A 26306-nucleotide genomic window follows, 5' to 3' on the forward strand; every position below is an offset into this window, starting at 1 on the left:
TAGACTCTCTCCCAGACTTGAGACTTGACCTGAGGCCAGGAGTCTATAGGTCTGACAGTGTGTGTTGGAGCCAGCTTCTACTGTCATGAAAGGACTGATCCTGATTGAACACTTCTCTTCCCAGTTTCACGGTCAATGATATCACATTGGTAGTAATCACACTGGTGATTTTGAATCAGCCATGTGGAGAGTGTATATACACCATGGAAACCCAAATGCTGCAAATCAGGAGTCCCCTCCATCCCCTGAGGCCAGGGACGGTTGTTAACCATTTACCAGCAAGCCCCTGTGCTAAACCCTTTCCCTGTCTTGGAGGTGGGGAGGGGTGCCAAGAGAGGTGGGTGGGAAGCAGGCTTCTTCTATTGTCCTAGATTCTATGTGGCCATTAAATGATAGAAAATGAGTGACAGGAAGAGCTGTAATGCACAATGCTCTCAGCTTTGGCTAATCTATATTTCTTTGGAACAAGATGAAATAGGTTTAATATGAGATTTTCTCTTTTCATAACAAATATTTGATTTGAAAGTAAAAAAAATATTTGATTATCAAATGTTTTTTAGTAGCTACATTGTATTTGGTGACTTACCTTCAGACTTAAAAACCTTTTCTTAAAAAAACAAAACAAAACAAAACAAACCTTTTCTTTTCTAATAATTTTATCCCATTTACCAAAAAAAAAAGAGACAGGCTTTTATTTATTTATTTTGAAGTTTATGTCAAAAGCCCTTAAACTAATCTGCGGAGTTGACATACGATTTTTTTTCTATAAGTGATTACTGAATTTTGTAGTGAGGGGAGGGTAGGATGCATAGTGATACACAGAATAATAACAAAAAAGAATTAAGGAATATAATTCAAGATGCCTGATTCAAGATGTAAGCAGACATTATCTTAGGTTTTTTTTTTTTCCATTCGAATCAACAGACAGCCACAGTCAATATATTGGAAAAAGCCTTTCTGGACTGCAAGTGTTTGCCTGTGCTTTATTTATGGCTTACTGAGTTATTTATTCAAAATTAGTTATTAGTTATTATTCAAAAATAACTTTTTCTAATGACATCTTGATTGTATTTCCATATTCTGTATTTTCTAGCTTTAAATTACCACGGAGGTTCCTTATCAGAGTCTTCTTCACAATAAACATGCAAACTGAAACGGTACCCCCCCCAATTTATTCAACATCTTAAAAAAATATTTTTCTAAATGACTTAAATCTTCCCCCTTCACATTCCAAGACCTTTTGGAAACCATTTTTCTGGAATCCCTTTTAAATGTTTTAAACATGTTCCTTATTTCTCAAACTAAGAGCTTAAACTTTCCTTGCCAGGATAGGGCCAATCATTTTCCTGTAATGCAGAGCAACCATTTTTTTTTCAGCTTTTTGTTTGTTTGTTTGTTATTTTGGGAATTTTTTAAAACATCTTTATTGGAGTATAATCGCTTTACATGGTGTGTTAGTTTCTGCTGTATAACAAAGTGAATCAGTTATACATATACATATGTCCCCATATCTCTTCCCTCTTGCGTCTTCCTCCCTCCCACCCTCCCTATCCCACCCCTCGAGGTGGTCACAAAGCACCAAGCTGATCTCCCTGTGCTATGTGGCTGATTCCCACTAGCTAGCTATTTTACATTTGGTAGTGTATATATGTCCATGCCACTCTCTCACTTCATCCCAGCTTACCCTTCCCCCTCCCCATGTCCTCAAGTCCATTCTCTAAAACGTCTGCGTTTTTACTCCTGTCCTGCCCCTAGGTTCTTCAGAACCATTTTTTTTTTTAGAATCCATATATATATGTTAGCATACAGTATTTGTTTTTCTCTTTCTGACTTACTTCACTCTGTATGACAGACTCTAGGTCCATCCACCTTTTTAATTTTGTTTATATCCTTAAATGCCAAAGTGCGAAACGACCTTTGTCACTGGTGTGCTCATTTGTCCTGGCTCAGCTAGCCCTGCTTCCCTCCCCTCCTTTAGCCTCTGGAGTAGTGTTTATTTACTATTGGCACTGAACCCCACTCACCAAACTTGTTGAGAATTACACACTAGATTCAATTTTATTAAGGCTTCAGCCTTATAAGTGAGGGTGTAAGAAGTAAAAATTTTCACTTTTCAGGAGACTTTGTTGTGGGCATATCAAGCACTTGGTATCCTTATCTGGAATATGGGGTAATGAAATCTATTCTGAAGAATGGTTGTGAGAGGCAACAGGAAAGGCACCTGAAATTGATCTGTAGGATGTAAAGTGCTAAACCAACTGCCAGGCTGCCTCTGGGGGCTGGACAGCTGCAGGTCCCACTGCTGCTGGAATTCAGAGCCACCTCTGCTTCTCTTTAGAAGAGGAGCTACTCGAGTAATTCTAGCAAACCCAAGGGTGTTTTTATCTATCTAATTGGTTTATGATTAGATTGACTAAGGGGAACTGGGAAGAAATTCAACTTTTTGCATCTTGAGTTTCTCTGCTTTTAAATACAGAGTGGTGCTTTGAGCCTAAAAATTATTAAAATCTTTTGACCTAGTAATCTCTGTTCTAAGACTTAATCCTACAGAAATAGTCAGATATAACAACAAAGATTTATGCATAAACATGTTTTTCATTACACCTTCATCCTTTTTTTTATGATGGTCAGCAGAAGAAGCCTTTGGCAGTGTCCCAGAAAGCACACTGCACCAAGGCTTGGGGACATTAGTTTGCATTTATTTAAACTGTCACGGGGTGCCTTTCTTTGTGAGCAGATTCCAAATATTCGTTGCACACCTAAATCTTGGGTGGATGTCAGCAGTGTAAGGGTACACTGTACTTGAAGGAGTCAAAAATACATACAAACATTAGCAGACAGCAGTGCTGGATATTACGGTTTAGCCTCCCTGCATTTTAGATCTTACAGACCCAAACTCATCCTTGACTCTGGCTATGTATATTTCATACCATTCTGTGTATGAACAAACTACTGTTGTCAGTCTGGCTTCTCTGAGAGCAGACATCAAGACATAACTAGCCATGTAAGAGGTTTATTGTAGGAAAAACTGGTGAAGAAAGGAGAAAGAGAGCAGGAGGGGGCGAGTTGTTTTAAAAAACAAATAAACAGAAAAACCCAGGGTACTCCTGTATAAATCCTATAATCTAGATTTTGTTGATTGCATCCCAGTGGTATTATTTAACATGTTTTTCTGGCCCCTAAGTATCAGATCTAGAGGCTGGATCACATTAGAATTTAGATTGTTTGCTCCTTCCCTTTCTCCCCACCCTCCCTCCCTTCCTTCCTTCCTTCCTTCTTTCTAACTACTTCATACATGGTGGTATGTGCTTCCATTAAGAGGCAAGTAACATCTGGTTATCTCTTTTTTTTTGTCATGTTAGCAGCTGTTGACAATCATTGCACCAGATCTATTAATTCATTAGGGGTTGCAAAATGCTGATGTTCTAATTATTCCTGTCTTCACTTATTAGCTAGCATGCTTTTATACAGCGAAACCTCCCTTTGTTAGCTATTTGGTTGCCTTGAGGTTTGGTGCAAATAAGGAGGGTAGAATGAATGCCAAATTCTTTTTTGTTTTTGGGGGTTTTTTTGTTCTTTTGCAGTACGCGGGCCTCTCACTGTTGTGGCCTCTCCCGTTGCGGAGCAGAGGCTCTGGACGCGCAGGCTCAGCGGCCATGGCTCACGGGCCCAGCCGCTCCGCGGCATGTGGGATCCTTCCGGCCCGGGGCACGAACCCGCGTCCCCTGCATGGCAGGTGGACTCTCAACCACTGCGCCACCAGGGAAAACCCTTTTTTGTTTTTTTAAATGATAAGTTTGTTCCTTAGCATTCTCCAAAGGTGACCAATGAGAGGTTTTGTTTGTTTAGTATTATTATGAGTGGATTTAAGCCATTGCCTTTGTTATTATTTATTTTTATGTGTTTGCTCTTCCTTGCTGCACGTGGGCTTTCTCTAGTTGCAGCCAGTGGGGGCTACTCTTTGTTGCGGTGCGTGGGATTCTCATTGCGGTGGCTTCTCTTGTTGCGGAGCACGGACTCTAGGCACACGGGCTTCAGTAGCTGTGGCATGCGGGCTCTGTAGTTGTGGCTCACGGGCTCTAGAGTGCAGGCTCAGTAGTTGTGGCACACAGGCTTAGTTGCTCCGCGACATGTGGGATCTTCCCCGACCAGGGCTCAAACCTGAGTCCCCTGCATTGGTAGGTGGATTCTTAACCACTGTGCCACCAGGGAAGTCCCTGTTACTTTTACTTGATACTCAAATTGTTCCATCTCTAGCCAGTGGGAGTTCACCTAGGTAGGTTTCTGAGCCTTTTTGTCACACTCCTCGTGGTCTCTGTTAGCCTCCTTGCTTTCTGGTGACTTGAGGTTCCAGACCCATCTTGTACATTTCCTGCCCTGAATTTGCACTTAATTTCATTGTTCTTTCATCTAAATTTCCTGATCTCCTGGCCCAAAACCCTGGATCTCAGTGACAGCAGCCTGATTACTCATTTGCTTTATTCTACATTACATACATAATGGCCTCAAAATAATAGTTCTAATCCTAGCACCCACAAAATGATTACTGAACAAAATGTTTGCAGCTCTTTTTTGTCTTTAGGATATATACCATTAGAGCTGTCAAGTTACTGAGTTTTAAAATCACTAAGAATAGTTCCTCTCCTCAACCACTGGTATACATATTTAGGTATCATTTGTATCATTTTACTAAACTTATCCCTGGTGTCATTCTTATTTCTCTTTCACCCTAATATTCTAACTTTTTTTTTCTCCTTGAAGTATGTTTATCTGTGTAGTCTGCTTCGTATTTTTTGTAATAGGAGGATAAAGATAACTAGGTATAAGATAGCATTTGAAGTGCAAAAATGTATTGATAGATTTAAAAATGTGTATACAGACATTTATTTCCTTACTCTGTGAGCTGAGAAGTCCCAGAAGCAATGATAGCCCAGTAGTGATGGGCACACCTAGAGCCCAGATCTTGATTTCTAATACTGTTCTCCAATAAAAGGAACCAAGGCTCACTGAAGAAATAGCTGATTGTAGGGCTGGGCAGAGAAAGACAAGATGAGCCTGGAACATCTCTTAATGCCAGAAAGTAAGGAAGTGCTCAAACACACGCATACACACATAATGATGCAAGTACATCCGAGGGACACAAGAGCTTCCCAGTGACCAAAGCCGAAACAATTTGAGCAACAAAATAAATAACATAGTATTGGACTATAACCCAAAGTATAAAACAACTATGTATGGCTCCATAAGAATATGTCAGTGGTTAAGTAAATAAATAAATGGGAGAGAAGAGGCAAATCTCCTGTGCAGATGAATTTCAAATCATTTATGTCAATACTCTACCCTCAAGGAAGTAGGACATACCTCCCTACTTCTTAAGCGCAGGCTGTACATAGACTTCCTTCCAAAGAGTATAGCATGGAAGGGGAAAAAAAGAATAACTTTACAGTGGAGAAACCTGGCAAACATTACCTTAGCCAGGCGAACAAGATTAACATCAGTGATAAGTCATGTTGATAGCATGCACCCTTGATATAATGTTAATCCACAACACTTTCCTCTACTTTTCTGGTATTACTATACTTTTGTTTGCTTGTGTTTTGCCTTTTTTGGGCTGTACTGTGTGGCTTGCGGGATCTTAGTTCCCTGACCAGGGATTGAACCAGGGCCACGGCAGTGAAAGAACCAAGTCCTAACCACTGGACTGCCAGGGGATTCCCTTACTATACTGGGTTTAAAAATCTATCTTTTATGAAGGTTTTTGTTTATGAGTGAAAGCCTGTACTCAGCTTTGAGCCAATAAATAAAGTATGAAACATGGTTCCTGCCTTTGGTAACTTTTAATCTAGCGGGGAAAACATGATACAGCAAGCATGTAACCCAGGTATAAATGATAGGAGGTCATTATAGGGGGGGTTTAAATTGAGAAAAGCACAGAGATACTGGGGACTGGTGTAAGCCAGGGGGAATTTCCAGGAAAACATACTTCTGTTTATACAATCAGGATTTCTAGAAGAGTGGCGTGATAAGGGTTGATTTAGGGGTTCAACAAATTCCCTTACATATGATTATCACCAAAACCCCCAAAATATATATTTTAAATTATTACATTTTTTCAACCAACCTTATGATAGATAATAAAATTAGCTTATGATAGATAATGTAATATATGCTAGATTATAAAATCGGTGGCTCAGTTCATCACAGTGTGCTCAGAATTTATTAGATAGCACAGTCAATGAATTGTGTCTGATACCTGCATTTATATTATATGTAGACCTGTTTAAATGTTGAATGTTTCACGTGTAGGTGTTAATATGTTCGTCGACTTTGTTTTCCTTTTTTTTCCTTTTAGGATTATCTGCCGCCAAACTCTTAGCAGAACATGAAGTTAATGTTTTGGTTTTAGAAGCCCGGGACAGAGTTGGAGGAAGAACATACACAGTGAGGGTAAATGATTTTAATACTTAACGTATAAAATCTCACACAAACTAGAGATGGGGGTCACTGGAAGTCACAGAGCTGGAGGAAATCTCAAGAGTTTATGCAGTTAAGCCGTTGGTCCTCCATAACCCTAAACTACTGCATTAAATAAGTATCTGTTCTTTTCAACAAGCACCCACCAAAGAGTGACAGCTTCTGACCTTCAGTAGCTTACATTCTAGTGAAGAAAACAAACGTGAACAAATAACTTCAATACAGCGTCATCATTTGCATACTAGAGACCTAGAGTATATAGCGTCTCAGGTGAGGTTACGGTTGGGCTGGACTTGAAGTGACTGTACGTTCACCATACACACACACACACACACACACACACACACACACACACACACACACAGACATACACACACAGTATAGGTTCCTTATTTATTTATCCAAGAATACACAACTTAAAAGAAGTGTGACCACAGTAAGCAGAGGCAAATGTAGCATATTTCTGTGTTGCTTTTTCCTTAGTCCTTGTTCCCTAAGAGGTGTGCTGCTCCGGTGGGGTCAGCTAGACATAAGGAAGCCCAGTTCTTGCTACATCACTGCCTTTTTATACTTGGGCTTACATCACCGTTTTGGAAAAATGCATGCTAACTGGTGTTTACTACTATTTGAAGAAATGGTTGCAGGATGTTGAAATCTGGAACTGATGAAAGTACACAGGGAAGGAGGTAAGGTAGAAAGGAAGTACGGACAAAGATGGAAGTTTTGGAAACATGCAGATTTAAAGGGGGTGCAGAGGCAGAGGAGCCAGAGAGAAGCAGTGGAGGCTGGGGAGGAAGACCAGATTAGGGCAGTGCCATGAAAATCAGCAGAGGAAAGAGAAGGGGTGATACATCGAATCAGATGCCAGGCGCATTTGACACAGGATGAAGGCTGAGTAGGGGCCCTTGTGTTTGGCATTTAGAAGGTCACTAATGAGCCCCCTTGCTAGAGCACAGAAACAGAGCGCTAAAGGCTGGAGATTGGCAGTAAGGACAAAACCAGACTGTTGAAGTGACTGGAAGGAGAGGAAGCCTCTATCTAATTAGGAGATGTGTCAGATTTATAACAGAATGGCTTATGCAGTGATAATAACAATGGGTTAAGCAATACAAACATTCAGTTATTTTACATAAGAAGAAGTCTGGTGGTAGGTAGTCCAGCCTGGGGCCGGGGTTCAGCTTTGTCATCGAATCTTTAGGCTCTTTCTGTCTTTCTGCTCAGCCATTCTTTTCCTGTTGGCTTATTGCCTAATGGTAACCAGATGGCTGCAGCATCTGTCAGTATCAAGTTCTCATTCAAGGCAGGAAAGAGCGTGAAGAGGCGGCCCCAGTCTTATCTGCAACAAAGCCTTTCCTTTACCAGAAGACCCCAGCAGACATTTGCTTTATAGTCTCATTGGCTAGGTTCGGGGCACACAGCTACCCTGAGCTGCTAGGGAGCCTGGGAAAGCAAGTCTTTAACATTTCCAGGCTGCATAATAGAAGCAGGCATGGGAAAGGGGGAATATAAATGGATATGAAATAGCCAACCAACATCTGAACTAGGATATTGTACCAGCCGTTTCAGTCACACCAAGCCAAGCTCCCCTTCTGTCATTCACTTTCTGCCTTTTTAGATGTACAGGGATGTATCATAAGCCTATTTTTACCTTGCTCAGCTCTAAGAGTACCCTACAGCCTTGCTACTCAAAGTAACCTGTGGGCCAGCAGCCTCGGAATCACCCTGGAACTTGATAGAAATGCAGAATCTCAGGTCCTGTCCCAGACCTGCTGAATCTGACTCTGCATTTTGATAAGATCCGTAGGGGTTGCTACAGAAGTGCTGCTCTTTGGTGTATGCTCGCTTGCTTTAAATTAATGTGAATCCAGATTAATTGCATTTGGAGAATTTGAGTACCTCCTCAGATGTAGTCCTCTGAGAGGTTATTGGTCTGGGAGTGAGGAGACTGGGATTCTGGCCCCTGTACTGGCCCGACACACTGTCATACCTTGGGTAAGTACTATTAGCACTTTACATGTCACTTTTCTCATCTGGGCAGTGAGATATAATCTAAATGTACCTGAAGCTCCCTCCAACTTCAAGTTCTAATTGAAGGCAATGTGTTGTAGTGCAAAAGAAAGATTGCATATTCTGCCTGTACCAGCTTGTTACATATGATTCTCCTGTCATTTTCTGAAAAACATTCCTTTATTTTGGAGATAGGTATTAAGTTGTCCCTTTGCCCTACTTTTCTTATCTCTAAAACCTTTTGGTTATTAAATAGGAGCATCTGTCGTGTTACGGATTTTTCAGTTAAGAACAAGTTTCTTTGTACAAGGGAAATGAGAATTCCAACATGCTTATCCCCATCTATGTTATTGTCCCAGGCTACTTTTTCATGCTACATCATTTATATATGTCAGCACCATACAGGAACTATTGCGTATTAGGCATCATATTAAAATTCCCTTTAGGTATGTGAGAGAGGAACTCTGAAATGCTTAGAAGGTAGGACTTGACATCTATAAGATTTCAAATAAATAGAAGGGAAAAAGGGGGGGCTTTACAAAGCAGGGACAGAAATGGTATTTAATCAGAAACTGAATTTAATATTCTTACAGTTGCTTCTACTAGCACAATCAATTAGGATTTAGGGAGGAGATGCCATAAAAATTACTCTGGATCTTTAAGTATCGAAATGCTAAATTTGATATTGTCACCTGGCAACTGTTCAGATAGATCTTCTATTTGTTCAGAACTTCCCAGTTTTTCCTAGTGTGATTCCCCCATAATTTTTCAGGACCAAATTAATTAAGTTGAAATGCCTGCAAGGCTACCACAGGGTTGGTGTATTTGTTTCCTAATATAGTTGCGTGTTTGTGGCCTCTTCAAAGGCTGAATAATGAGATCAAATGCAAGATCCTAAAGACTGAGGGGCAACATAGCAGAATATGGTATTACAGTTCCAGTATCTTCATCCTGAATCTGGGGCACCTCCTTTCAAATGTTTCGACTTTGTAAAGAAGCATTCTGTAAAACGCCTCATGCTTTTTACTACTTCACTTAGGATTATTTACTTTAAATAGTGTCTGTGTTCTAAAGACATCTTTTTTGGAAACTCCCAAGAATTCGGTTACTGTCTTTGTTAAATTTTATTGGAATACTGACTTCAGTTTTGCGCTTCCTGTCTTAAAAAGGATGTTGGAGACTAGAGAAGGTTTAGAGCACATCACCAATAGTTAGTAAAAGGGAAAGTTAGGATTATATGAGGGACAGATGAAAGAAGTCAAAGGAACAGGTCACTTCTGGTATTATGGCAGAGTGGAAGCCTGATTGACTCTCCCTCTTAAAATAAAATGCTGAATAAAATATACTGTGCTGCCCTGAAGTTAGAAGTTTGCAGATCTCCTGGATGTTGAACAGACATCTCAAACTTCACACATCCAAACTGAATTTCTTTTCTTCTTCATCAAGAACACTATTCTAGGGACTTCCCTGGTGGTCCCGTGGTTAAGACTCTGCACTTCCACTGCAGGGGGCACGGGTTTGATCCCTGGTAGGGGAACTAAGATCCCACATGCCGTGTGGCATGGCCTAAATAAATAAATTAAATTAAATTAAAATTAAAAGCTTATCCCCCACACAAGAAACCATGAACAAAATGAAAGGCAGCCAACCAGTATGGTAGATAATATTTGGAAACCATCTATCTGATAAGGGGTTAATAACAAATTATAAGGAACTCATACAACTCAATAGCAAAATAAAACAAAAGAAACGGGCTTCCCTGGTGGCGCAGTGGTTAAGAATCTGCCTGCCAATGCAGGGAACATGGGTTCGAGCCCTGGCCCAGGAAGATCCCACATGCCGTGCAGAGCAACTATGCCTGTGTGCCACAACTACTGAGCCTGCGCTCTAGAGCCCACGAGCCACAACTACTGAGCCTGCGTGCCTAGAGCCTGTGTTCTGCAACAAGAGAAGCCACCACAGTGAGAAGCCCATGCACCACAACGAAGAGTAGCCCCCTCCCACCGCAACTAGAGAAAGCCCGTGTGCAGCAAAGAAGACCCAACACAGCCAAAAATAAACAAATAAATTTATATTTAAAAAAAGAAACAAACAAATCCAATAAACTGATTAAAAAAAAAAAAGAACACTATTCCAGCAGCCTTCCCGGTAAAGGAGGATGGCAACTCCCAAAAAAACTCGGAGTCATGTTCAACACTGTGAGACCCCACATTCATTCTGTCAGGAAATTCTTTTGGCTCTGCCTTCAAAATATACCCAGAATTCAACCCTTCCCTCCACTTCCGTGGCACCCAGCTGTGGGAGCCACCATGATCTCTAGGGCAGATTATTGCAACAACCTCTTAAATAATTTCCCTGCTTTTTACCCTTGTCCCTTATAATCTAGCCTTAGTGCGACAGCCAGAATGAGCCTTTCAAACTTAAGTCAGATCTTGGCACTTCTGTGCTCAAAACCTTTCAAAGGCTGCCCTTCTCACTCAGAGTAAAAGCCAGTGTCCTTTCAATGTCTTGTGACACGTACCATGATCTTCCCCCTTCCCCCCCACCCCCGCCCTGCAACTTCTCTACTCTCATCTCCAGTTCTCTTTTCCCTGCTCACTCTGTTCCAGACACATTGGCCTGTGTTCTTTGAACACACCAGGCAGATTTCTCCCTTAGAATCTTTGCAGTGGCTCTTTCTTCTGCCAGAAACGCTCTTGTCCCAAATATGCACATGGATAACTCCCACACCTCCTTCAAGTCTTTTACGCGAATATCACCTTTTCTCAGAGGCCTACATGTCCCTTGTATTTGAAGCTGAAATCTTTCCTTCTCTCCTCTGCAGTTTCAATCTGCCCTGTCCTTCTCTAGTTGTTTTTTTTTCTTTTTCACTGTTGTTATCAACTTCTAAGATACTTATTTATTATGTTTGTGGTTCATTTTCTGTCTCTTCCTACTAAACGAAAGCCCCTTGAGAGCAGGGATTTTTATTTTGTTCACTGATGTAACAGAAGTTTCTTGAACAGTACCTGGCACCTTGTAGGCACTCAAGATATAGTTGTTGAATGAACTAATGAATCCCCAAAGCAAAGTAAAAACATGAAGCCTAGGGATTAAATGAGCTCAAAATTTGACTTTCACCTTGAATGTCTGCTGAACCCTGAAGACTCTGCAATTCCACTGTGATGGCTGTATGGCATGCAGGGAACAGGAAATAAAATCCAGAACCTGGGAATTTAATAGGAAACACTCCAAATTGGAATCCCCTGTGCTATACTCTGTACATGAAAGTGAAAGAGAAATAAACCTTGCCCTTCTAAAAGGGAGGAAAATAAAGCTTGCCTTCATCCATGGCTTCAATCTAAATTTACACTACCTATATGGTGTGAAAAACCTTGGACAGAATATTTAAAGTGCCAAGGTGGCTGGCAGAAATAGACTTAAATCATTTCCACCCAGGCCTCAAATAACTTACACAGAAAAAGTTCTAAGGAAAATCAGCAACTCGTAGTCAAAAGTGACAGCATACAAGGAAACAAGGCACTAAAGGAGAATAAATAGAAAAAATGATCCAGAAAGATTTTGCAATAGTTGAAGTATACACAGAATAAAAAATTACTGTAGCATGTTTTAAAGAAAAGACGTGCTTAAAATTAGCAGCAGGGAAAAGAAACTTAAAAAAAAGATCAAGTAGTTTAAAAATAGTTTCTAGAAATGAAAATGTACTGATTAAAATGAAAAAACTCAGGGACAGATTAAACAGTGTATTAGACATAGCTGAAGTGAATGAGTGAACTAGATCAGAAGGAATTATCTATAATGCAGTTCAGAGATAAAGATTGGAAAATACGTTATGTGGGGCAAGGGCAGGAGCAACTAAGACATGAAAGATAGTGTTATGATGGTATGAAAAAACAATGGCTGAGGATTTTCCAGCATTGTTGGAAGATACCAGGAAACCTAACAAGTCCACAGCATGAAAAAGGAAAAGAAATTCTCACCCGCACACAGAAGCTGCAGTATACCAAAGAAAAGAGATCTTAAAAAAATTCCTTTAAGTCTAAAAGTAATTTTTTTAAAAAAAGAGAAAGACAAATTACGCATACTCTGAAAAAAATCAATAATTAGACTTATTGATTGCTGTTGAGTGACCCATCAACAGCAAAAATAGATGCCAGAAGATAAACAATATCTTCACTGTTCTGAGAGTGAAAGAGAAAATAACCAGAATTTGTTACTTGCTAGAACTATCTTTTTATCAGACTGACAAAAATAGAGAGTTTAGGACCCAGATTAGAGGAAATTATAAAGGCTGTGTTTTAAGAAGAAGGAAAATGATAACAAATTAAAGGTGTGAAATTTAAGAGGAGACAATGAGCAAAGATACTGGTAAATATTTAAATAAAATTCAGCAACATCAACAGAATAAAACAAAATAACGTCAAATTTGTTGGGAGACAAATAAACCTGAAGTAAGGTACTTTTATGGTTTACAGATTAGAAGAAGGTTGATCACAGTTGATGCATGAAGGTTTTGTATTTTTCAATAGAAAGATAATATATTGATAAACTTTAGAATATATTAAGTATGCATGTTAATATAGCTAGAAAAAAGATAGGCCTGACAGTATAACTTCCAAACAAGTAGAAGACAAACTTAAAACAAAAGGAAGAAAACCCTTAATCCAAAAGAAGAAATCAGGCATAAAACTGTTAAAGTGGGACAAATGGAAAGCCATAATAAAATAAGTAAAGTTAAGACATTTTAAAAGAAATAATAATATAAATGGGCTAAACTTCTCAGTTAAAAGGGGGGAAATGTCAGAATAAAGAAAACTCTAACCGAAGGATAGAAAAAGAGATAGTATACAAATACTAATCTAAGCTATTTTACCTATATTAATATCAGACAAAATAAGGTTTAAACAAAAAAAATGTTTCATTGAATTAAGTTTCAATACATAGTGATAAAAGACCCAGAAGACCAAACAATTCTAAACTTGTATATACTGAATAATGTAGCCTCAAAATATAAAGCAAAAATTGACAGGAATCAAAGATAAATGCCCAATAGTGTAGGGGATTTTTAACATACTTTTCTAAGTCAATAATAAATGAAGCAAACAAAGGCTGAGCACAATTAATCTTTTTCTAATGGACATGTATAAAACATGCATATTACTTAACAGAAGACTATGTTCTTTTCATGCAGAAATGGAAAATCTTTGAAAATCAACCATGTGCTAGGTCATAAAGTAAGCCTCAAGGATTGATATCATATAATCCATATTCTTTGACCACAATGCAGTTATGACAGAAAGATAACTAAAAAAATTCCAGTTGTAGAAATTAAAACATGACAAAACTTTTAGAAACATGGATCTAGACAGAAATTGTAATGGAAATTTGAAAATACTTAAAACTGCACAATAATGGAAATACTAAAATAAAGTTGTGGATGTAGCTAAAACCATATTAGAGGAAGATTTATAGCCTAAATTTTTGTATTAGAAAAGAACAAAAGGCTCAATATGAATAAGCTAAGCATGCAAGGAATTAGAAAATTAAGAGTATAAAAAATCCAAAAAAGAGGAAAAAAGAGCATAAATCAATGGTATAGAAAATACTCAATAAAGATGATCAATGAAACAAAGGTTGATTCTTTGAAGAGTCCTATTAAAACTAGACAAGTGTCTGATAAGATTTTTCAAGGAAAAGGAAAAAGAGACATCTCTAAACAATAAAAGGGATGAAAATGAAGATATAACTACTGATACAATAAACAATAAATAAATGAAAAGAAGAGGTCATGAACTTTAAAGCAATAGTTTTGAAACATATGAAAGGTATATATGATGAGAAAATATAATTTAAGAATAGAAAGAAATTTAAGAAATAGAAAACGTGAGTAGTGCTTTAACCACAAAATAAATTGAACCTGTAATTTAAATTTTTCCCACAATGAAAACACTAAGCCTAGATAGCTCTACAGGTGTGTTCTACCTAATGTTCAAAGAAGAGATTATTCTATTTATATACGAACGCCTTCTAGAGAATAGAAGGAAGTATGATTTCTAACTCATGAGATTAACAGTACTGTAATACAAGAAAACAGACAAGGGCTGGAGAAGAAAGGAGAATCATGGGGCAATCTCAGTCTCACTTATAAACACAGATATAAAAATTCGAAACAAAATGTTAGCAAAGCATATCTTGCAATGGAAAGATAATATCAGGTTATATTACCCCAGGAAGGCAAGGTTGCATAATTCTAGACAATCGATTTTCTGGAAATAACAGATTAGGTAAATTATCCCAACCCTTCCACTACATATAAGGAGACTAGACAAATTGCACTGTGTACACACACACACACACACACACACACACACACACACACCTTCAAAGCATCAGAGAGCTAACAAGATAGTGAAGAATCACTAGACCAACGTCCAGAAAACATTGACTTGCTTTTTCCCCTGGGGGTGGAGAGGTGAGAGTTTGCTGACCACTGAAGAAGCAAGTGAGAGACTGAGAAGTACTTTTCAAAAGTCTTACAAAGCTAGGGCAACTGAAGGTCAAGTCCAGAGCCCACCAAAGTATGTGTATATGGAGGGATGTGTTGGTAAACTCCTTGTGCTTTGGGTTGGACTGCGTCCTAGCACTAAGGGTGAACAGCAAAAGGACTAGGCCACGTTGCATTTCAACCTGCCTTCAAATTGTCTCAGGCACACAAAATGCAATAAAGTTATCTAGTATTGTTAGTGTCCCCAGATGCTGGGCAGAAGCAGACATAAATCCTCTCTGAGAAAGATATAATCCTCCCAGGATTCAGATAATTTCTATATTTTCTCAAATTCAGTCAGTGGGACACAATAAAAAATAATCAGGCAAACAAGGAGAAACGGCAACGCGAATTAGAACTGGTATAAACAACAAAATAGAAACAGACCCATAAGAAGTTATTACAAACACATGGAGGAATTATTACTCACCAATGCACAATTTTATTTTATTTATTAATTTTTTTACAATTTATTGATTAAACCATGGGGAAATGTGTTACTAAAAAAGCTGGGGAAAATGGAAAAGTGCACTTAAGAAGAGGAAAGTAAATTTTGGTTTATGGAGGAAGGTTTGCATATTTATAAAATATTTTTCAGGTGTATGAATCTTTTCATACCTTTTGGTACTCTTTTCCTATGATGCATTCTTCCCTGCAAGTGTTTTAAAATAGAATCAGGAGCCCACCAGTGTGGGCTGATTGAAGATTTCATCTGCTGGAAATCAGAGAATTAGGTCTAATAAAACTCTGGGTGACCCCTCCAGCAACAACCCCAAAGAAAAGCATAGAAAATAAAGCTAAATGCTTTGAAAAGGATCTAGATCGGCAGGGCGTACTACAGTGTTCTTTATTGTTTATGCGTGTTATTGCTGAATCAGCCTCACCAATAACTCAACAAATGGGATTGCTTAATGATGATTGTACTATAGGGTTGGAGTAGAGTAGAAAGATTTGCTATTTTCAGTGGCACTTTATAAGAGAGATGTAAGGCACATTTAAATTGTAAAAAATAAACAGGGTTATTTTTTATAAGGCATAGAAACATCTGTTTTAGAGTTCTAACTGAAGTCTTCTGGACACTTTTTCTGTTTCTACAGAACCAACATGTTGATTACGTAGACGTTGGCGGGGCTTATGTGGGACCAACCCAGAACAGGATCTTACGGTTATCTAAGGAACTGGGTTTAGAAACTTACAAAGTGAACGTAAATGAGCGTCTTGTTCAATATGTCAAGGTAAGCCTGATGTTTTACTCAACTGACCAATAGGGGAGCATTTTATTTGGGAAAGCATTTGGTTTTGCTTTTAGTTGTTTTTTCTCAAAGTAATCATAAAAGTGGGTTCTCAGCTTTGAAGTAGTACTCTGCCTTTCTTTTCTTCTTCTTTTTAAAAAATCCCTGCGGACTCCTGGAATCACTGCAAGTGGTCATGCTTCAGCTTGGTTCTCCTCCACCTCACCCACTGTGGCCCTTGAAGGCTACACTCCTTCCTTCCCCTCCCTCTGGAGGTGGGGGAGACACCAGAAATAGACCACACACACACACACACACACACACAGAGCCCAGGCAGCCCCTGAGGCACCTAAGACTTTGAATGGGTCATTCATCCTCATCCTTACCTGACATTTCTTTGCACACTTTGATCATTTTCTCTGCACCTAGCCATGACTCTTGGGAAGTCTAGCTCAGTTATGCAGTTTCCTACTGTTTAAACAAGAGATTGTTTAAACTCTAAGTGCTGATATCCACTCAAGAAACAGCAGCTGTTGCCCATGTTATTCTTTCTTACTGAAGCCAAACATGGAGCAGCTGGAGTCTGGAAATGTGCCTTGAGAAATCAAGTTTCCGATCTGACATTGTAGCCCATTTCCTGGAACTAGAGTCATCAGGACAGGGCTTATTTACTCATTCTAATGCCAGGATTCCCACACCAGTAACCGCATCACTTCTCAACAGACACATTTAAGCCTCCACTCCACCGCAGCGATCATGTGGGTCTGGCATCTTCAGGGCCTTTCAGAGCAGGGAGTGAAAGATACTTGAAGTATATGCACACCGATGTGCAATCAGGGAGATCAGGAATCTTGGGAAACTCTGATAGCTGATCTGGGTTGGTTTGGGATGCTTGGGAAAGTCTGGCAGTGAGACACATGAAAAAACAAACCAGTAGCCTTTAGAAAAACTAGGTTCAGAGGTCAAGGGAGAAAAGAAGAAACTACAAAAGAATTATACAAAGTGTTTATGAATGCTGGCTTCAACAGGCCATGATCAAAAAGGAAAAACTCCTTTGCTTCCCCACTTTGTCATCTCTGCACGGCATGTTGTTTACCCAGACTAGTAAGTGATAACGAAGGTAAGAGTAATAGCAACTAACCTTTATGGAGCACTTTTACCTGTATTATCATATTTAATGTAGGGAGAGAAACCAAATCCTTTGCACTCAACTGCTAATTAAACAGTCATATAAATTCACTGTCTAGTCCAACTGGGAAGCATATGAGTCTGATGATTATCCTGGAATCTGAGCAAACTTATGCTCTACTTTACAGAGGAGAAAACTGAGGTTCAGTGAGGTAAAGTGACTTGAACAAAGGTATAAAACTAGTAATGGTCTGCCTACCCCCTGAGCATACGCTCTTCATGAATTTTAGGATTTACTTACAAATAAGCACATATTTAAGATGCTAAACACTGTTCTTTTCATTTAAGACAATCTCATCTAATAAAAAGATGAAGAATAGAAATACTTTTAGGGAATTCCCTGGCGGTCCAGTGGTTAGGACTTGGTGGTTTCACTGCCGTGGCCCAGGTTTGATCCCTGGTTGCAGAAGTAAGATCCCGCAAGCCGCGCAGTGCAGCAAATAAATAAATACTTACCATTAAACCGTCCTCTCACATACTTTACCCTGCCAAGGAACACATATTTTCACCCAAGGTAGACAGCAAAGTTAAGGTAAAAAACTAGTGCATCAGTTAGAGATTAATTTATTTTATCTGAATAAGTGCCTTTCTTTTAGTGTTTCTAATAAATCATATCATTTCTGCAATGAGAAATACTCAGGGTAGTGGATGTTTTTATAATGACCAGGAAACTAGAAAGTGAGGAGGCCAGATTAGGGAAAAAGCAGAAAGATATTCATCTAACTATTCCAGGTAAGACTGATGATAAACTATATAGCAAAAAATAATTCCACTTACTTAAGAATATCTCAACTCTCACTGTTCTGTTCGCTTCTAGGGAAGAAAAGGCATTTTCCCCCTGGCATGATAGTGGATTGGGTTAATAGTGCAAATTGTTTTTGTGACACTTTCTGCATCAGCTCTCGTGACAACCCCAGCTTCTGTAATCTAATACAGTGTATTCTTTTCTGTAAATAACACTGAAATGAAGTGGGTGAATCACTGGAAGATTGCCACTGTCTAGTTAAACCAAGCCATATTCTTTATGATCCAGATTGCTTCAGGTCTTAAATTTTCCTGATGTGCAGCCTTAAAGAATGCTTCCATTGTTTCTTCTGTCAGCAGGCTGTAGTGCATCCAGTTTCAACCTACTCTAGGATGATTTTTAGTGTTCACCAGAGAACTATTCTTGACCTTTGCTAGATCGTGTTTACAGTGCAAGTTTTGACATGACTATGTGACGTTCCAAGCCTGAGCCTCAGAAGCACTGGGGACCGATGTTAGGTGGTGTTTTCCAACCTGTCCCTTCCCCCAGAGACTAAGTCTATCTGCTTCATTCTTAGAAGGTTCATATGGTTGTGCTAAATTCATTCACTGTTTCAGTAAGTCGTTACTGGACCATCAACTCTGTACCAGATATTGTTGTAGGCTGGAAATACAGTGGTGGATACATGATCCAAGTTTCTGCTCACATGGAGCTTGCCATCTCAAGGGAGGAGATCAGTAAATAAATAATATTCGCTAACATTTCTGCCTTTATCCTTCATGGATCTTGTGAATAGAATCTCTATTCTAATTCTGGTTTAGTAGATCCTGATTCTCATGTAATAGGGTTCTTGACTGGTTCCTACAGGGAGCAGGTTTTATGAATGTTGTGAATTCAATATGGCTTTATTTCGGAGACTACATCTGATTTGTGAAGTTAATATAAATTAATCATGTCTTTAACCTAAAAGGTGGCTTTGAAGTGGTGTCAGCTAGATATGTTTAAAGTGTTCTCTATGGATTCTTTTCTTTTGGAAGGTGTAAAGGAAGCAGGTATAATAATTACCAGAAAAAAAAAAAAGGAAGCAGGTGGACTTGAATGCCTCTTGCATCGATTGATTGATTACTTGCATTAGTAAAGAAGATGCACCATCATTACGATCGTTTTATGAGTTAGTTTCATTGAGTTGTGGAGACTTAAGTTTAGCAGTGCCAGGTCTTGGAGAAGAAGAAAGAAATACTTGATTCCTCTTTTTTTTCTTTCTTTCCATGGGTTCCTCCAGATCATAATAATGCAGGTAGGGTGTCAAGAGGGAGAACACTGCCAGAGATGGAGCAAGGCATTTTGCAGGAACTACTTTAAAGGAGACATTGACATTTTCATGCATTCTCACTTTCTCCCTGCTTTTCACATCCTCTCTAAATAAAAATCAAGACTATAAATATAGACCACACATTTGTTTTTAGAGAATGGTGTGATAAAGATTTATTTAAAACAACATAGGCTTTCCTGATAGTAACAGCTCAGCAAGCAATTTTTCCGAGTATTCGTTCTGTTCTTCCCACAGCCATTTACTCCATGTTTCTATGCCAACGACTGAAATCACAGGCTTTTCAGAACGTGCGTGTTCTGGAATACTAAGTAATTTTTTTTGTTGTTGCTAAGAGGTGAACTTTGTTTTAGCCAGTAGGCTGTATTGAAAGCAGAGGATGTACTTTTTATCAGTTTGTCTTAATGCTTCCAGATATAACTGCGTCTTTGACCTCTTGCTTCTAATAGGGTGTTTCCTTTGGATTCGGGACGATATATTTTTAAGCTGCTTTTAACACCTTTCCATACCAACTCATAGAACTCTTTTCTTTTGTCAAAGAAAATTATACTTTCACTTTCAACCCCTCTCAGTAGGAAACTCAAGAAGCCAAAGGTGTTAGGCTCTTGTAGGGATGTTGATTGTCGTGTCTTTTTTTTTTTTTTTTTTGCGGTACGCGGGCCTCTCACTGTTGTGGCCTCTCCGGTTGCGGAGCACAGGCTCCGGATGCGCAGGCTCAGCGGCCATGGCTCACGGGCCCAGCCGCTCCGCGGCATGTGGGATCTTCCCGGACCGGGGCACGAACCCGTGTCCCCTGCATCAAGCAGGTGGACTCTCAACCACTGCGCCACCAGGGAAGCCCTCGTGTCTTTCTTTTAATCACCTAGATCCATCCCTCCTGGCTTTGTGCATTGGTGTTGCCTTCCATCTGTAATGTGCCTATACCTGTGTTACATTTGAGCTTCCCAATGATCCTTTGAGGTAATAAGCATTATTTCTCCCATCTTACAAATGAGAAAACTGAGGCTCAGAGAGATTAGGAGCCAAAGTGAGGCTTTCCATCTCTTGAGCCCAGTTTCTGTGAGTTATATCACATCGTTCCTTATTCTGTGAGCAGAGTTGACTTGTGAACCCCTTTAATAAACTGCTCCAAGATATGACAAAAATCACCTTACCCCAACAGGCTTTGGAGTCCTAAGATGCTACTTTAGCTGTAAGGGCTCCTGTGGACTCCAGCGGTTGGAGGGGAGTGGGTGTGCCTAGGAGTCATACGTGGTACTGTTCACCAGTGTGGCCTCTTCTCTCGTATCCTGAGCCATAGATCTGGTCCCCCTCTGGCCTTCAGTGAGCGCTTGACTCCTGAGAAACCCTGAGGCCAGCCCAGTTAGGCTCAGCAGGCTGAAGAAGACGGATTCTATTATTGTGTTTAAATACTAAGGCTAGAGGTCTGGGGCATGGCTTGGAATTGTTGGCTGTATATTCTTTTTCATAAGTGACTTATGTAAACTTAATAATCAAAGTATGATCTAGATAAGAGTATTTTACTTTATGCCATTATACTCTGCCTGGTTTAAAAAAGAAAAAAAGAGGATTTAAAGTAATTTGTATAAGTCAGAGTAGAAGATGAAGAAAGACAATTAGGTAAGGACAGCCAAGTGGTAATGGGCCTGTGTTCATGATAAAAAATTCTTTGTTGATCATAGAAATGAAGTAATACAAAAGGGATTTTTTTTCTCTAAACTATAATTATACGTAGGATTTTAAAAGCAGAGAGACTCAAAATGTTTATATATTTTCACTCTAATCTATCAAGTATTCAGTATAAAGATATATAGACATAGCTTGTAAAAAACAGTTGCTAGTAACTTCCATTCTTTTTTTCTCTCCATTTTTAAAAGACTTCATTTACTTCCTGTGGATCATAGGAAAGCTTAATGACAGAAATTACTCTTAAAGCCTTGTACTGTTTAGAAAGCTAGGTCGGCATTAGCCATTTTCTCTCAAAGGCTCCTTTCTTTTTCCTCTAAACTTTCAGGAGTAAATCTCAGATTTAGTTTCTAGAGAATGAAGTTTCTACTCAGTTGAAGTGACAGCCCACTATATAGCAAAGTCAGGTTAATGATTCAATTTTCCCCTTTCATTTATTTTTTTTTAAATTGTGATAAAATAGACATAAAAGTTACCATCTTAACCATACTTAGTGGACAATTCAGCGACATTAAGTACATTCATATTGTTGTGCTACCATCCACAGAATGCTTTTCATCTTCCTTTCATTCATTTTTAATAGGAAGTAATTCACTACAGAAGGCATTTTCTAGCCATTCATTGAGGACTAGTCTAAAGTCACCCTCCTGCCTTGGAGTGGCCTTCACTGGCAGCATAGAAAGGGGATTAGGTCAGACACAAAGCATTTCTCTCACTGAGGCTGTGGAACTTTTCGATCACCTCCTCAAGTGGGGCCCTGGCATTTTGGTTAATGGCAAAAACAACCCTGTGAATAGAATGAAACATAAAAGCAGCTTCCTCAAGAGAAACTGCTCTAGTCTCTGTGATTACGCAACTCCTAGAGGTTCTGACCTTTCAGATTAGAATGTAGTTGCCAGTTTGAGGTTCATATCGCCCCCAGGCTCCCCCATCCTTGCTTTCTACTTCCTCCCTCTGTATCCCCTATTCCCACCTCAGAGCACACACCCAAATACCCCAACCAAAAGCCTTAATCATAAACTTTTGCAGAGTAGCCTTCTAATAGTTGAAACCTTAAAAAAACCCCTAATGCCCTATGAATCTGTTACCAAACGCAAGTTCCAGGGCCCAATGCACAGTGAGGCCAAACAAACTGAAACGTCGGAGTTTGGGGCAGAGAAAGATTGATGGCAGGGCCAAAGAAGGAGAATGGTGGCTCATTCTCAAAAATCCTGAACTCCCCAGTGGTTTTCGGATAGAAGCTTTTATAGGCAAAATTTAGAGTGAGGGCTGCAGGGTGTGTGACTTTCTGCTGATTGGTGGGTGGTGAGGTAACAGGGCGGTGCTCCAGGAATCTCTGTGCTCAGCCTGAAGTTACCATCCTCCACCTGGGTGGGGACCTTAGTTCCTGCAGAAGCACTCAAAGATATTGTTGTGTATATTCCTTGAGCAGGAACCAGGACCCTGCTTTCATCGCTGCACTATTGTTTCTTTTTTTTAACATATATATAATTTATTTATTCATTTATTTTATTTTTGGCTGTGCTGGGTCTTTGTTGCTGCATGTGGGCTTTCTCTAGTTGCAGCATGCGGGGGCTACTCTTCGTTGTGGTGTGCAGTCTTCTCATTGTGGTGGCTTCTCTTGTTGCAGAGCATGGGCTCTAGGTGCACAGGCTTCAGTAGTTGTGGCACACAGGCTCAGTAGTTGTGGCTCTTGGGCTCTAGAGCGCAGGCTCAGTATGCACTATTGTTTCTTGACTGCTCCTCCTTTGTTTCTGCATCCCCCTTCCTCCCCTCATTAGCAACTCTTTGAATCTGCCCTTTGGAACTTAGGGAAGGTCTAGGAGGCTGAATGAAGCCTATTTCCTACGAAGTAGAAATGGGGCCATGGAAAGGATTTGTTACAGGGAGGACCCCCACAGGGTCCTACTCAGTTTCAAATCCCATATCTTGTCCATTCTGGGCCTCCTGAAGAAGGGAAGTTGTCTTGTCCCACTGACCCTGCCAGAAAGTCTTTCCTGTCATTGCCCTGTCCTGCCACTTCACAAGATCGATGCTACTATATAGCCTTCTGTCTCAGGTGTGGACTCCAAGCTTTTTCACTTGTGTCAAATTCAATGAACGAATACCTTTTGAAAACCTAGTGGATCTCAGAGTTTTAGGGACAGTTATTCTTACTTTAGAGATAGGAGAAAGTTGTAAGAATGCAAGTATTTGGTTCAAGGTCCTACAGAAGTGAGTGAGAAAGAGACAGAGACAGACAGACAGACGACAGACAGATGTGAAAGCCTAGTTGATAATTAACCTTAGCAGACACAGAACTTGGAACTGAAGAGAGACAAATAATGGAAATAATGTTGATACTTTATATCTGAACAGCGCAGTATTGTTTTCATAGCACTTCATTTTTTTTTTTTTTTGCCTTGTGCTTGGGTTTAGTGCAACTAGAAGAAGAAAATTCTAGGTGGAATCACAGAAAATTTGAGTGTTAATTATAGTTAAATGTAATCAACACTTTGATCCCAAAAGCTGCTGAACTGGGTCCTTTTCATTTAAAAGACTTTACTCATATCAGGTTTTTCACACAAAGAAAATAATTACCGAACTATTAGTCCATTTGCTTTCATTCCCATAGCTCTCATGTAATTTGTCAGACTCAAACGATACACAGTGAACCTCAGGCTGAGATTTAATTTTGTGTGTTTGCCAAAGTACCCAGTGTCCTAGTTTCCACAGCCATACCCAACAGATAAATGTCTCTGAAAAAAGCGTCAGGCTTTAGAGACATGGGAGGCAATCACTACTGGCTCACACTTCCTGACCAGCAGCAGGTGATAAAAGGAAACCCTGAGACACAGACATGGGTGCAGTCACTTGCTAATCTACATAATTATTTGGGCACACACCCAAGAAGTCCTGAGTATCTGTGACTTTCCCCCAATCTGTAGTGTATTAAAAAATACTTTTCTGATGTCCAAATGTTGGGAAGATTGTGCTAAGAATCTTATGGCTGCTGGTCCACCCTCTCTCCCGGTGCAAGCCCTTATCACATCTCTACTATTGTGATCACATGAGCCATCACTGAGGTAACTCCATCCAGTAGAGGGGCAGGGCTGCATCTACCCAGTCACTGGGATACACAAAGTGAATACTCTCAGTTAACAGCCTCTCTGGCAAGAAGTTTGCTTTGCCCTGGACCCTCTCCACCTGGTCTGATGTATTTTTCCTCTATACTGCCCTGTTCCAAGGGGGCAGAGCCCAGACCTGAGACTCAGCACAAAGCACTTGCAGTTTTAGCTAGATGTACAAGTGATTTTGTTGCAGGAAGGGGGACTCCTTCCAGGGCCCGAGAGTGAGCTCTTGTCTAACACTCGGAAATGAATTGTCCAAGGAGACACACATGCTGGCAAAGCAAGAGACTTTATTGGGAAGGGGTGCCTGGGTGGAGAGCAGCAGGGTAATGGAACCCAGAAGAACTGCTCTGTCACGTGGCTCACAGTCTGGGGTTTTATGGTGATGGGGTTAGTTTCCGGTTGTCTCTGGCCACTCATTCTGACTCAGGGTCCTTCCTGGTGGCGCGTGCATCGCTCAGCCAAGATGGATTCCAGCGAGAAGAATTCTGGGAAGATGGTAGGCCATGTGGACTGGCATTTCCTCTCTCCTTTTGACCTTTCCCGAATTCTTCTAGTTGGTGGTAGCTTGTTAGTTCTGCCTTCCTTACTAGGACCTCCTGCTGTAAGATAACTCAAGCAAGTGGTTACTATGGTGCCTGGCCAGGGCAGGCGGTTTCGGTCAATGGTTCCCCTAACAACTTCATTTGATTTCTCCTATTTGACTCAGTATTGTAGGATGATGTACCCTTTTGTGCAGGAGAGGTATGTGTGAGAATTTATTCCCATTTGTAGCATTTGGAAAATATTCTGGTTATTGTAGGTCTTCTTTCTAGCCTATGTTTTCCTGTGTTCTCTCAGGCCCCTACCAGTGCTAGCCAGAATATGAAGAAAGCATGCCTAAGGGAATATTTTCCAAGCAATATTAATCCCAAAAGTGCTTTGCGAAAGAGGAGGTTTGTTGGTCAGATAAATTTTGGAAGTGCTCCATATTCTAATCCTATCTTTGAGAGCCAAGATGTCCATTAGCAAATTAGGAGTCTTATGAGGACCAGCAATTTAAAAAACAAAAGCTGTTGAACTATAAACCAGGATTCCCCAGATTTATGACCATGGAACTCATCTTCATATAGCACCCAGAAAGATCAGAGTGAGAAATGCAAACATAGAAAATGGTTTTAGGGATTTAGGTTCCCTAAGAAAGTGAGTCTCCCATCTTTCTCTTCCCTTCACACCTTACACATAGTGCATTCTAGTAAATTTGATGGTAATATTGATTATGACTATTTTAGAAAAGGTATGCCTGTGAATTGATATGGAAAAATCAGTGCAAAATTGGCATTCATTCGAAGGTCTTGTCTGAGGCGGGAAAAGAGGGGGTCATTTGTGTAGAAAGAGAGCAGACCCTTTCTGGGGCCTGGGGGAACTAGATGTGATATGAGATGGGCTATAAAAAAGCAAGAATTCCACCCTTCTTTTTATTCCTTCATTTAATAAGCGTTTCTTAGAACCTTGGTATTTACAAGGCAATGTAGGAAATGAGGCATAGTCCTTCTCAGGTGTGTTGAGACTAGTCCAGAAGGTAAGACATGTACTTAATTTCGTTTAATACATTGTAGAAAATGGCAAAGTGCCATGGGCAATGAACAAAGTGCTCTAGTGCATCAGAGGAAGCTGAAGTGGTTTCCGACCTAGGCAGCTAGGTGAGATCTTTGGGACCATGTCTCTCTCATATCAATATTCACTCATGCCTACAACCTCCAGGCCTAGAAGCACATCCTAATAGGCTCTCGATGGAGGATCCAGCTCAGTGGCATTGCAGGTCCAATCTTTCTAACATGGAGACTGAGGCACAGAGGTAGGGGCCGGGGGAGCCTGAACCAAAAGCATGGAGACATGAACTCTGCCTCTGCCAGGTACCAGCTGGGTTTAAACAAATTACACACACACACACACACACACACACACACACACACACACAGGCATACCTCGGAGATATTGCGGGTTCGGT

The 26306-nt window shown here is 40.0% G+C and overlaps 1 protein-coding gene across 1 annotated transcript in view; it reads left to right on the top strand.

Moving 5' to 3' along the window:
* MAOA (monoamine oxidase A) overlaps positions 1–26306 on the top strand; it is a 75841-nt gene that overhangs the window by 11912 nt on the left and 37623 nt on the right. The window contains exons 2-3 of the mRNA XM_079909892.1: positions 6353–6447; positions 16123–16260. Of these exons, the coding sequence (XP_079766018.1) occupies positions 6353–6447; positions 16123–16260 (233 nt within the window). The remainder of the gene's footprint in view (positions 1–6352; positions 6448–16122; positions 16261–26306) is intronic.

Source organism: Stenella coeruleoalba, assembly GCF_951394435.1.
Source record: "Stenella coeruleoalba genome assembly, chromosome: X".
NCBI classification, from domain to species: Eukaryota; Metazoa; Chordata; class Mammalia; order Artiodactyla; family Delphinidae; genus Stenella; species Stenella coeruleoalba.